Genomic DNA, 12,303 nt, shown 5'->3' with positions numbered 1-12,303 from the left:
TTGAACCAGCCCAATGTTGCTCACAATTGAAGGTGTAAGCTTGCCCACTTGGGATGAGCCGATGGTGCCAGCACTGGTGAGACACTGCTCAGCTTGTTCCTGCCCATTAGTAGCTCTCTCAATGGCCACAATATGGCAACAGTGGGTGACAGTGGATAAATGTCAAGGATAAATGAAGGATGCGACAGAAGGTGGAGGACGTAACTTTGCAGTGCAGGGTGGCATGGGCTGGGTTGTCTGTATTTTGTGCTAAAATTCCAAAGTAAACCTGGCCAGTCTGCTCACTCCTGTTCTCTGGCTGCCAAGAAGCCAAGACTGAAAGTGAGTCCATTCCAGCTTCCTTCTCAAATCCCAGCGTTCCCCAACTCGCAGGAGTAATTCGTAGGCAATGTTGTGTGAACAAAGTAGCAACTTTCAGGCATGGCCATGGATTATTTGCCCAGAGCTGATCCCATATTCTCTTCAAAAGGCACTTGAGCGAATCCTGCCCTGAGAGTGCTTCACAGAAATTCTGGGACATGTGTTAAGTTCATAAACTCTTCCAAAACACCAGCTGCTGGTCTCACTCAAGGGAAAGCCTAGGCTATGGTTGTCCCGTGAAACATCTCAAGAACTAATACAAAGTTTAGAGAAATCTAACCCTGAGCACCGCAGTTTTTTTCCTGTCCCAGTTTTTCTGCAGTCCTCCCTGCCTGAAGCCTGGAGAAAGAGGAAGTTTCCATAAGGAACAAGTGTTCCCTTCCTGTAAGAGGAGGAGGAGGAGGAGGAGGAGGAGGAGGAGGAGGAGAAGGAGAAGAAGAAGAAGAAGAAGAAGAAGAAGAAGAAGAAGAAGAAGAAGAAGAAGAAGAAGAAGAAGAAGATGATATTGGATTTATATCCCGCCCTCCACTCCGAAGAGTCTCAGAGTGGCTCACAATCTCCTTTACCTTCCTCCCCCACAACAGACACCCTGTGAGGTGTGTGGGGCTGGAGAGGGCTCTCACAGCAGCTGCCCTTTCAAGGACAACCTCTGCCAGAGCTATGGCTGACCCAAGGCCATGCTAGCAGGTGCAAGTGGAGGAGTGGGGAATCAAACCCGGTTCTCCCAGATAAGAGTCCGCACACTTAACCACCACACCAAACCAGAAGCAGAGATTGGATTTATACCCCACCCTTCACTACCTGAAGGAGTCTCAGAGAGGCTCACAATCTCCTTTCCCTTCCCTTCCCCTCCCCACAACAGACACCCTGTGAAGTAGATGGGGCTGAGAGAGCTCTCCCAGAAGCTGCCCTTTCAAGGACAACTCTGCAAGAGCTATGACTGACGGAAGGCCATTCCAGCAGCTGCAAGTGGAGGAGTGGGGAATCAAACCTGGTTCTCCCAGATAAGAGTCTGAACACATAACCATTACACCAAACTGGCTATGAGGAGTCAGTGTAATACAACAGCAAAAAAAAAAAAAAACAGCTAATGGAGTATTGGGGTGTATCAACAGAGACATAACATCCAAACCATAAGTCAGAGTCTCCCACTGTATACTGCACATGGAGTATTGTATGCAGTTCTGTGGGACTCGCTTCAAAAAGGAGGTGGACAGAATGCAGCTGGGGCAGAAGAGCAATGAGGATGGTTCATGGGTCTGGAGACCAAGCCCTATGAGGAAAGGCTGAGGGACTTTGGAATGTTCAGTCTGGAGAAGAGGAGGGGTGTTTTTTGGGGGGTGGGGGGTAGGGGGGTTAAATGCTTGCTCTCTTGACGTATTTGAAGGGCTGTCACTTAGAGGAGGGCAGGGAGCTGTTCCTGTTAGCAGCAGAGGAGAGGACTCACAATAAAGGGTCTAAATTAAGGGCAAGAATATACTAGCTGGAAAACCTTTTTGACAGGAACAGTTGTTCAGCACTGGAATCAGCTACCTAGGGAGGTGGTGCGCTCCCCCTTCACTGGAAGCAGCGGCTGGACAAACACTTGTCAGGGATGTTCTAGACCTGCGGTCCCCAACCTTTTTGGCACCAGGGACCAGTTTTGTGGAAGACAATTTTTCCACGGACCGGGGGGGTGGGGGCAATGGTTTTGGGATGATACAATTGTGCACTTTATTTTGATGTGGTGGTGAAGTGTGCGGGCTCTTATCTGGCAGAACCAGGTTCGATTCCCCACTCCTCCACTTGCAGCTGTTGGAATGGCCTTGGGACAGGCACGGCTCTGGCAGAGTTGTCCTTGAAAGGGCAGCTGCTGTGAGAGCCCTCTCCAGCCCCATCCACCTCACAGGGTGTCTGTTGTGGGGGAGGAAGGGAAAGGAGATTGTGAGCCACTCTGAGATTCAGAGTGGAAGGCAGAATATAAATCCAATGTCGTCTTATTATTATTACTACATTGTAATATATAATGAAATAATTATACAATTAGCTGCTACTGGTTATACAATAATTATACAACAGGTTACTAACAGGCCATGGACCGGTACCGGTCCACGGACTGGGGGTTCGGGACCCCTGCTTTAGGCTGATTCTGCATAGATCAGGGGGTTGGACTAAATGGCCTGTATGGCCCCTTCCAACTCTGTGATTCTGTGGTTTTCCTGCACTTCCTCTCAGCAAAAAGGAGGCCCAGGGCTTTTTTTAAGCAGGAGCGCCCAGGAACACCGTTCTGGCTGGCTTGGTGTCAGGAAAAGGAAAGGAAAGGTCTCCTGTGCAAGCACCAGTCGTTTCTGACTCTGGGTGACGTTGCTTTCACAATGTTTTCACGACAGACTTTTTACGGGGTGGTTTGCCATTGCCTTCCCCAGTCATCTACACTTCCCCCCCAGCAAGCTGGAGACTCATTTTACTGACCTCTGAAGGATGGAAGACTAAGTCAAGCTCGAGCTGGCTACCTGAAAACCCAGCTTCCACCAGGGATCGAACTCAGGTCGTGAGCAGAGTTTAGAACTGCAGTACTGCAGCTTTAACACTCTGCGCCACTGGGCTCTTTTGGTGTCAGGAGGTGTGGCCTAATATGCAAATGAGTTCCCACAAAAAAGCCCTGCGTAAAACAATGGTGCTATCAGGGGTGTTGCCTAATATGCAAATGAGCTCCTGCTGGGCTTTTCCCACAAAAAAAGCCCTGCGCAAAACAATGGTGATATCAGGGGTGTGATCTAATATGCAAATGAGTTCCTGCTGGGGGGTTTTCTTAAAAAAAATAAAGCCTGAGCACTGTCTGCGTGAAGAGGGAGCTGTCTTTTCAGTCTGAACATCTGGCAAATTTAACAAGCAACAGACCTGTCATTACAAATAATTCCCATCAGATGGCAGCAGAGAGAGGCCTCCAACCAAAGGGTTATTCAGTGCAAGATTTCCCCACCAGCTAGAAGAAGAGGCTGACAGGAAAGGTATGTGGAGCGCCCAGCTCCGTTGGCTCTAGACCCATTCCCCCCATCTGTCATGATTAGCAGGGTGTCACCGGAATGGAGACAGGACCACTCAGTCTGATGAGGAAGCATCTTTGCCTCTGAGGCGGCAGGGAACTCACAGCCTGAGTTGGCCGTTGACAGTGATAAAGCAGAGGTTCTTCCAGGTGAGCCCATTGCAGCTGGAGGCAAGAGACTTGCTGGAGTTAAAAGAATATCTTTGGCTCAGAGGAGGGCATGTTTGTTCAGCGGTTCTTCCCGAGATGGTGAGACAAGGTGTCTGAGTACATGTGGAAGGGCGGCAAAGAATAAAAAAGACAGGTTTAAATGACAAACGTGCCATTATCATTGAAATCCGAGCTTGGATTTGGCACAGCTGAAGAAAGCTTAGCGGTCGGTGTGAGTCAGTAAACACCACAGGGTGACTTGGCATCAGTGTTCCCTCTAAGCTGAGTTAGCGTGAGCTGGCTCACAGATTTTTACCCTCCAGCTCACATATTTTTGATATTAGCTCAGGATTCAAGAATGACCCCGGAAGGTCATTTAGGGGAGGGACGGTGGCTCAGTGGTAGAGCATCTGCTTGGGAAGCAGAAGGTCCCAGGTTCAATCCCTGGCATCTCCAAAAAAGGGTCCAGGCAAATAGGTGCGAAAACCCTCAGCTTGAGACCCTGGAGAGCTGCTGCCAGTCTGAGAAGACAATACTGACTTCGATGGACCCAGGGTCTGATTCAGTATAAGGCAGCTTCATATGTTCATATGTTCAGAACACACTGCTCACAACTTTAATGCCAATAGCTCACAAAGTAGATTTTTTGCTCACAAGACTCTGCAGCTTAGAGGGAACGTTGCTGGCATACGTCTGGTTTTGTTACTTTGGCCTAAAGCTCAATGTTGTCGAAAGACACTTGCTACAGTTTAGCCCGGGAAAGCTTCTGCCCCAATAAATATGTTCATCTTTAAGGTGTCACAAGGAAGAGCCCTGTGGCGCAGAGTGGTAAGTTGCAATACTGCTGTCCTAAGCTCTGCTCACGACCTGAGTTCAATCCTGGCAGAAGCAGGGTTCAGGTAGCCAACTCAAGGTTGACTCAGCCTTCCATCCTTCCAAAGTTGGTAAAATGAGTACCTTGCTGGAGGGAAAGTGTAGATGGCTGGGGAAGGCAATGGCAAACCATCCCGTAAAAAAAAGTCTGCTGTGAAAACATCGTGATGTGACATCACCCCAGAGTCAGAAATGACTGGTGTTTGCACAGGGGACTATCTTTATCTTTTAACCTTTAAGGTGTCACAAAATTCCGGGGCTGGGATTCCTAATCAATGCAAGAAAAGATGTGCAAGAGGAAAGCTACCTCTCTTTCCCCCTTCTTGCTGCAGCTATGGTTCTGGGGCCCTGGTAGGGTTGCCAACTCTGGGCTGGAAAATTCTTGGAGATTGGGGGAGGGGGAAGCCTGGATAGGGTGGGATGTGGAGTGGGGAGGGACCTCATGAGGTGCAATGCCACCACGTCCACCCTTCAAAGCAGCCATCTTTCTCCAGGGGAACAGATACGTGGTGTCTGGACATCAGTTGCAATCCTGTGAGGTCTCCAGGCCCCACCTGGAGATTGGCAACCCAGGCTGCAGGGGACAATGTGGGAGGAAGGCGCATGCTTTGCCTCTGCTGCATCCTGGCCTTTGAGCGGGCCATAGGGAAAAGTCCAAGATGGATGTCACGTAGGGCTATCAACCTCCAGGTGATAGATGGAGATCACCTGGGATTACAGTTGACCTCCGGGTGACAGACATCCATTTCTCTTAAGAAAATGGCTGCTCTGGAAGGTGGATTCTATGTCATTATATTCCACTGAGTGAAGCCCCTCCTTTCCTCAAGCGCCACCCTCTTCAGGCTCCACCCCTAAAATATCCAGGTGTTTCCTAACCCAGAGTTGACAACCTTTAACACCATGCCCAAGGGGTGGCACTTGAGCCAGCTGCCAAGGAATAGGTGGGCGCAGTGAGGGAAACCTGCTCTCCTTGTCTTTTCCTCTTCCATGAAGGGTGGGGCACTGCCCATCGAGGGCAGCTGTCCCAAATGCCCTGTGGGAAGCAAATGGGGGACTCTGGAGTGGAAGGAGAAGTTGTCAAAAATATTTCTCTCCTCCTTTGCTGATGAAAAAACTGTTCTGCTGATGCAGAGCTGCTGATGGAATGGCACCTTGGGATCCGAGCCTTGGTTGTTTCTGTTGCAAACAGACTAACAAGGTCGCCCCACTGGAATCTGAAAAAGGGTCTTTCACATTGCTGATATGGATATCGAAGCAACCCCCTTTCCCCACGGAATACAAAGAATGCAGAAAACTGGTGTGGTTGCATGAGTGTCTTTTTAAGGCTATGAAAAGGCCGAGTAGATTGTAAGGAAGGACTGTGGTCTAAGGTTGGATTCCACCAATATCGGCATAACGATGTCAGGACAAAAGGCAAAGATGCTTTCAAAAGACATAGAAGGTTTATTTTAGGGATTGTAGAAACAAGGAAAAGACGCATGGGGGCTGTTTCTCAACACACACAAGAGACCCCGTGACATGTGGAGGCCACAAGACTTGGTCACTTTGGCTGAAGTGGGCTAATATTGGTCCTCGTCTGGACTTCAGAGAGAAGGGGGTTTTCCACACGCTCAACTTCCTCCTGATTTTCTCGGCGGTCGATCCACGAGCATTGGAATTGATTTGGGCACACTTAGGCATGTCAGCTCTCCCTCTTCATTTTCATAGTTCTGGAGTCAGTTTATTTTTTTCTGCATGTGCCTTGAATAGTCAGGATATCCAAGGGAGGGTGGATATAATTGGTGGAGTCAGCTGCAGCATCACAGCACACACACACACACCCCGTTTATTTTTTGCCCACGCTATTATCAGTATATCAATATCTGCATTTTAAAAAGGCACTAAAATACGTTATATCGCTATATCATTGTAATCATGGGCTTAGCGAATTTCCAGCTTTCGTTTTAAAAAGTAAGTCTCTAGCCTCTTCTCTCATGGAGATGCAAGGCATATCCCAGTAAAGGTGGAGGCTGGAGACTTACTTCTTAAAAATGAAAGCCAGGAATGCAGAGAACCTGAAAAACCTATCATTACAATGCTACAGCAATATTTCTATATAAAGGTATTTAAAAAAAAAAAAAAAACCACCAAAACCAATTGTCTTCACACTGCAGGGGAGAGAGGGATTGGTTTGATGATGAAAACAATCCAATCATTGAAAAGTGGGATGGAGGTAAGTGAGACAATGAAAATTGACAAAAACATTATGCATGAGGGGAAAGGTGACTGAAAATCAGTCATCTTCCAGAAAAAAGATCAGGGTAAAAATGGTCTCAGAAGAACTGGAGGGGAAAACTGGAGAATGAACAAACAAATGCTAAAACTACCGGCACAAAAAGGCTTGTGGAAATCAGGGGAAAGACCAAAGCAACATGGGGCCAGAACTGATTTTAAAAATCACCGTGTGGAAAAGCCCAAAATATAGCGAAGGCTGAACTGGGGCAATAGTGGGAGGACTTCTAGTGTTCTGGCCCCTCTGGTGGACCTCCTGATGGCCCCTGGGTTTTGGCCACTCTGTGACAGAATGTTAGGTTGGATGGGCCACTGGCCTGATCCAACATGGTTTCTCATGACCTTATTTTACCCGATTCATGGCAGAAAGGAAGGAGCAATGAGACTCTTTGCTGCACATCCAATCAAAGGCGAGGAGAGGTCAGCTGTCAGGTAAGATGTCCTAGAGGGTAAATCGAATGTGCCCACCTTGGCTCCCTGCCCCAAAATAGCTGCAGCAGCCAGCGCGTCATCCTGGGTGCTATTCTAAGTTAAAGTTACACTTCCATGGAATTTTCTCTCAGGGAAGGCAAAGAGACAACAGCTTTTCTGCACTATTCCCTTTTGGCTCAGGGGTCAATCTAGCCCTGTTCACAAGTTATGGTGAATATAGGTAAATCTGTGTACAGTATATACTCGGTTTCTCTTTAGATGTGAACTGAGTGATTTCCATGTGACATTCAACACACATAAAGCTGAACACGGGATTTAAGCCCCACGTTTACTCAGGTACTGAGCCACAGTTTTAATTCATCAAGCGAATATTTGTTGGCTCTTTCTTACAAATGGGTATGCTTGTATATGCAGGGCTGCTGAAAGGGGAGAAACTGGGGGGGGGCAAATTTGGGGAGCCCAACACCTGCATGAGGGCCCCCAGCTGGGGCTCTCCGACAGCCGACACAATAGTGTTTAGCATGGGTACACATGCGAACCCAGTAACTGTGCTAAAAAATAGGATCAAAACTGTTATTTAATTTTCCTAAAAAGTTGGCAAAGATGAACAATAAGATGCCAGATAGATGTTGGAAATGTAAAAAACATGAAGGTTCTTTCTACCATATGTGGTGGACTTGTGAAAGAGCGAAAAAGTACTGGCAGATGATTCAACAAGAGATTTCTAAGATCTTGGGATACGAATTTAACAAAGTCGCAGAGACTTTTCTGTTGGGATTACAAATGGAAAAATTTCCAAAAGAAGATAGAACTTTAATTTGGTACTTACTCTCAGCTGCTAGGACACTGTATGCGCAGTTGTGGAAGCAAGAAAAAATACCAGAGAAATGGGATTGGCTTGTAAAAGTTATGACATGGAGTGAAATGGACAAGTTAACAAGGACCTTAAGAGACTATGATTTAGAAGTATTTAAGATGGAGTGGAAAAAGTTCAGAAGATATGTAGAAAAAGAGTGGAAAATAAAAGGACATTGGACAATTTTTGATAATGACCAAGTACAAGAGGGAGGAGGATATCAATTTTGGTTCTTATTAATTAAGGGTACCTTTAATATTAAGATTTTAAGTATATAACACCGGTGGGGGTCAAGTAACGAGGGGAGGGGTGGGTAGAAAGTAATATATGGGATAGATTTAAAAAAGTAATTATTAATGAAGTAAGAAATTGAAATTTATTACCATATGTTACTAATAAAATTGTTTGAAACCAAAAGGCTGTTATTTAATTTTAAAGACCAGACCGCATGCTCCATGGTTGACATGCAGCACTAATAGGAACGATCAACCACGGAAGAGGAGGGGGGGTGGTCTCTCTTTGTTCTCCCCTACTTTCTTTTCTTTCTGCTTAAGTGGGCAGCAGCAGAAGGGGAGGGGAGGGGAGAACTGGAGCCAGTGGGATTTCAGTATCCAGGGTTGCTAGAGTTGCTTCCAAAAGTTAGTACAATTGCAGGACTCCATTCACCTGCTTTGGGGGAAGAACAAAGTGTTTGCTAAGAAACACACCTCTGGGTGCCAGCTGCAAAATATATATACCCCTATTAGCTCCATGGCACAGAGTGCTACAGCTGCAGTACTACAGTCCCTAAACTCTGCTCACAACCTGAGTTCGATCCCTGGCGGAAGCCGGGTTTTCAGGTAGCCAGTTCGAGGTTGACTCAGCCTTCCATCCTTCCGAGGTCGGTCAAATGAGTACCCAGCTTGCTGGGGGGAAAGCGAAAATGACTGGGGAAGGCAATGGCAAACCACCCCGTAAAAAGTCTGCCGTGAAAACGTTGTGAAAGCAACGTCACCCCAGAGTCGGAAATGACTGGTGCTTGCACAGGGGACCTTTCCTTTCCTATTAGCTGTAATCGGCTTTCCCCTTCTTTCCCAAAGCAAGTCAACCAGACAGAGGGAGTGAGAGTTCGCAGAGTAGCTAGATTTCTTCAGACTTGTCTCATCTTGTTGAATGTTGACATGTGCTAGGTGATTGTTATTCGAAAGAGGGGTGTTTTTTTCCTGCACCACACCTTACTGCAGTGTGCGCTGGGTAAATAAGTAAAATGGACTTGCTCATAATCCTGCCTGTTTCCCTTTAACGTTTCTTACCTTCGGTTACCTAAGAAACAATTAGCAAGCCGATAATATTTGGTTTTGATCAGGGTCACGGGAGGGGGCATGGTGGCTCTCGGAGGCCCTGTGTAAATGTAGTGTGTAGGTGTGTTCACTGTCAAATGCGAGCACGGGCTTCTAGGGGTCTGCACCTAAATGTGGCCTCTCCCATAACTCATCTCAAAGATCTCGCCCGTCGGGGAGGGACGGTGGCTCAGTGGTAGAGCATCTGCTTGGGAAGCAGAAGGTCCCAGGTTCAATCCCTGGCATCTCCAAAAAAGGGTCCAGGCAAATAGGTGTGAAAAACCTCAGCTTGAGACCCTGGAGAGCCTCTGCCAGTCTGAGAAGACAATACTGACTTTGATGGACCAAGGGTCTGATTCAGTAGAAGGCAGCTTCATACGTTCATATGTTCGCCTTCCCAGGGGTGGAATTCTAGCAGGAGCTCCTTTGCATAGGAGGCCACACACCCCTGATGTAGCCAATCCTCCAGGAGCTTTCAAAAAAAGAGCCTTGCAAGCTGTTGGAGGATTGGCTACGTCAGGGGGGTGTGGCCTCATACGCAAAGGAGCTCCTGCTAGAATCCCAGCCCTGCTCCTTCCACACCTCGGTCGCTTACTTCGACTGGGCAGGAACTTCGAGAGCACAGAGACGCGGTTAAGGAGAGACAGAGATGGCACGAGGGGGAGATGTCGCTGCAGCGGAGAGCTGCATCCGGAGGAACAAAGGTGACATTCAAAAGGGCACGTGTGACGCATCACCCACAGAAAAGAGCCAGATGAGAGCGCGTCAGCTGAGAGCTCTACAATCCTGTGTTATTTCATTCATCTGGCAGGTGGCCTTACCGCTCCACTGTCCTCCAGCTTCTTTCCACTGGGGATAGCAGCCATTTAAGCTGGAAGGAAGCTCCTGAGCCTAAAAGAAGGCTCAGAGGAGGGATGCTAGCCTCCAGGGGATCCCCTTCAGTTACAGCTCATCTCCAGTTCCCTTAGTGAAAATGGATGCTTGGGGGGGTGGAACTTTATGGCACTGTAGAGAGCCGGTTTGGTGTAGTGGTTAAGTGTGCGGACTCTTATCTGGGAGAACCGGGTTTGATTCCCCACTCCTCCACTTGCACCTGCTAGCATGGCCTTGGGTCAGCTGTAGCTCTGGCAGAGGTTGTCCTTGAAAGGGCAGCTGCTCTGAGAGCCCTCTCCAGCCCCACCCACCTCACAGGGTGTCTGTTGTGGGGGAGGAAGGTAAAGGAGATTGTGAGCCACTCTGAGACTCTTCAGAGTGGAGGGCGGGATATAAATCCAATATCTTCATCTACCTCACAGGGTGTCTGTTGTGGGGGAGGAAGGGAAAGGAGATTGTGAGCCGCTCTGAGACTCTTTGGAGTGGAGGGCGGGATATAAATCCAATATCTTCATCTACCTCACAGGGTGTCTGTTGTGGGGGAGGAAGGGAAAGGAGATTGTGAGCCGCTCTGAGACTCTTTGGAGTGGAGGGCGGGATATAAATCCAATATCTTCATCTACCTCACAGGGTTCTGTTGTGGGGGAGGAAGGGAAAGGAGATTGTGAGCCGCTCTGAGACTCTGTCCTTGAAAGGGCAGCTGCTGTGAGAGCCCTCTCCAGCCCAACCCACCTCACAGGGTGTCTGTTGTGGAGGAGGAAGGGAAAGGAGATTGTGAGCCGCTCTGAGACTCTTCAGAGTGGAGGGCGGGATATAAATCCAATATCTTCATCTACCTCACAGGGTGATTGTTGTGGGGGAGGAAGGGAAAGGAGATTGTGAGCCGCTCTGAGACTCTTCAGAGTGGAGGGCGGGATATAAATCCAATATCTTCTTCATCTTCTTCTTCTTCTTCTGTACCCCCCCCCCCCGAGGTCCTCCATTCCCCAAACCTGCAGAAGTTTCCCCACCTGGATCGGGCAATTGTACCACCCCCATCCTCCAGGGGGGACTTGGCAACCTTGAATGGCTGCGTGCATACCTCTGGATTTCAACACAGCACAAAGCACCTCTTTCAACAGTAAAGTCCAATAGAGTCAGAATTACTTTTTGTAGTCTCTCTGTTCCTTACTGCTTCCTTCCTGAGTGCAGTACAGAGTGAGATTCCACCAGACCTTCCCCAGGACAGAATCCCAATCTCTCTGTAGCCTGCAACTTTAATATTCTGTTCTGAGATCTAGCAACAATTGTTAAGAATACAGCGCCATCAGTGTACCTGGCTCAAGACAGGTCTCTGTCCTGAGGAGCCTACAATCGAAGTTTGGGCAAGCAGGCGGGCAACAGGAGAAGCAAAAGGAACTAGGCCTTTTGAATGCTGTGCTTGTTAGGAAGCGATTCCCAAAGAACGCAAAGGGGCTGACTTACAAGAAAACACGGCTGGAATCAGGCTGTGATCTTGTTCTCTTGTCTCCAAAAGTCCAACATAGTTTCCCCCTTCATTACTGTTTACTGGTAAAGCAAAATGGCACAACTCCATCTTTCGTTCCTTCTCTAGCTGTCTCGGAGCAAGAGGAGATGCCGCTCCCTTTCCAAGAGGGAGGGCTGGGCCAAGAAGCAGGGATCAGTTAACAGACCTACATTCCTGAGGCTCCAGATCCCTGCATTTTCAGTGGGTTTTTTGTCCTGTGAAAGAGCATCTTTCAGAACACTGTGTAGTCAATGGCAAGGTCTCCCAAGTCAATTCCGGCAACATTTGCATACAGTTCCGGGACCACCAGCTCGGGAACCTGGAGGACGGCCTGATCGTTGCTGGTCTCAATTGCTCTTTGTATCCGCCGGATCAGCTCTGTGGGAGACAGGCGGTCTGTTGGAGTCCAACACCAGCAGTCCTTCATGATGCTGTACCTGTAAAAGAAAGGGTAGTTTTTTCATATCACAGATTCATCTCTCGTGGTCAGCTGATAAAAACATAAGAGAATATAAGGAAAGCCATGTTGGATCAGGCCAATGGCCCATCCAGTCCAACACTCTGTGTCACATAAGAACATAAGAGAAGCCATGTTGGATCAGGCTAATGGCCCATCCAGTCCAACACTCTGTGTCAC

At 48.1% G+C, this 12,303-nt stretch overlaps 1 protein-coding gene across 2 annotated transcripts in view; it reads right to left on the bottom strand.

Moving 5' to 3' along the window:
* Positions 1–11,399: 11,399 nt before the first annotated feature.
* STYK1 (serine/threonine/tyrosine kinase 1) overlaps positions 11,400–12,303 on the bottom strand; it is a 60,019-nt gene continuing 59,115 nt past the window's right edge. For both annotated transcript variants that reach the window (XM_060236834.1, XM_060236835.1), the window contains one exon: positions 11,400–12,103. In XM_060236834.1, the coding sequence (XP_060092817.1) occupies positions 11,899–12,103 (205 nt within the window). In that variant the 3' untranslated portion in view covers positions 11,400–11,898. The remainder of the gene's footprint in view (positions 12,104–12,303) is intronic.

Source organism: Heteronotia binoei, chromosome 4, assembly GCF_032191835.1.
Source record: "Heteronotia binoei isolate CCM8104 ecotype False Entrance Well chromosome 4, APGP_CSIRO_Hbin_v1, whole genome shotgun sequence".
Taxonomy (NCBI): Eukaryota; Metazoa; Chordata; class Lepidosauria; order Squamata; family Gekkonidae; genus Heteronotia; species Heteronotia binoei.
The sequence above is the reverse complement of the archived record's forward strand: the minus strand, read 5'-3'. Positions and strand labels throughout refer to the sequence as shown.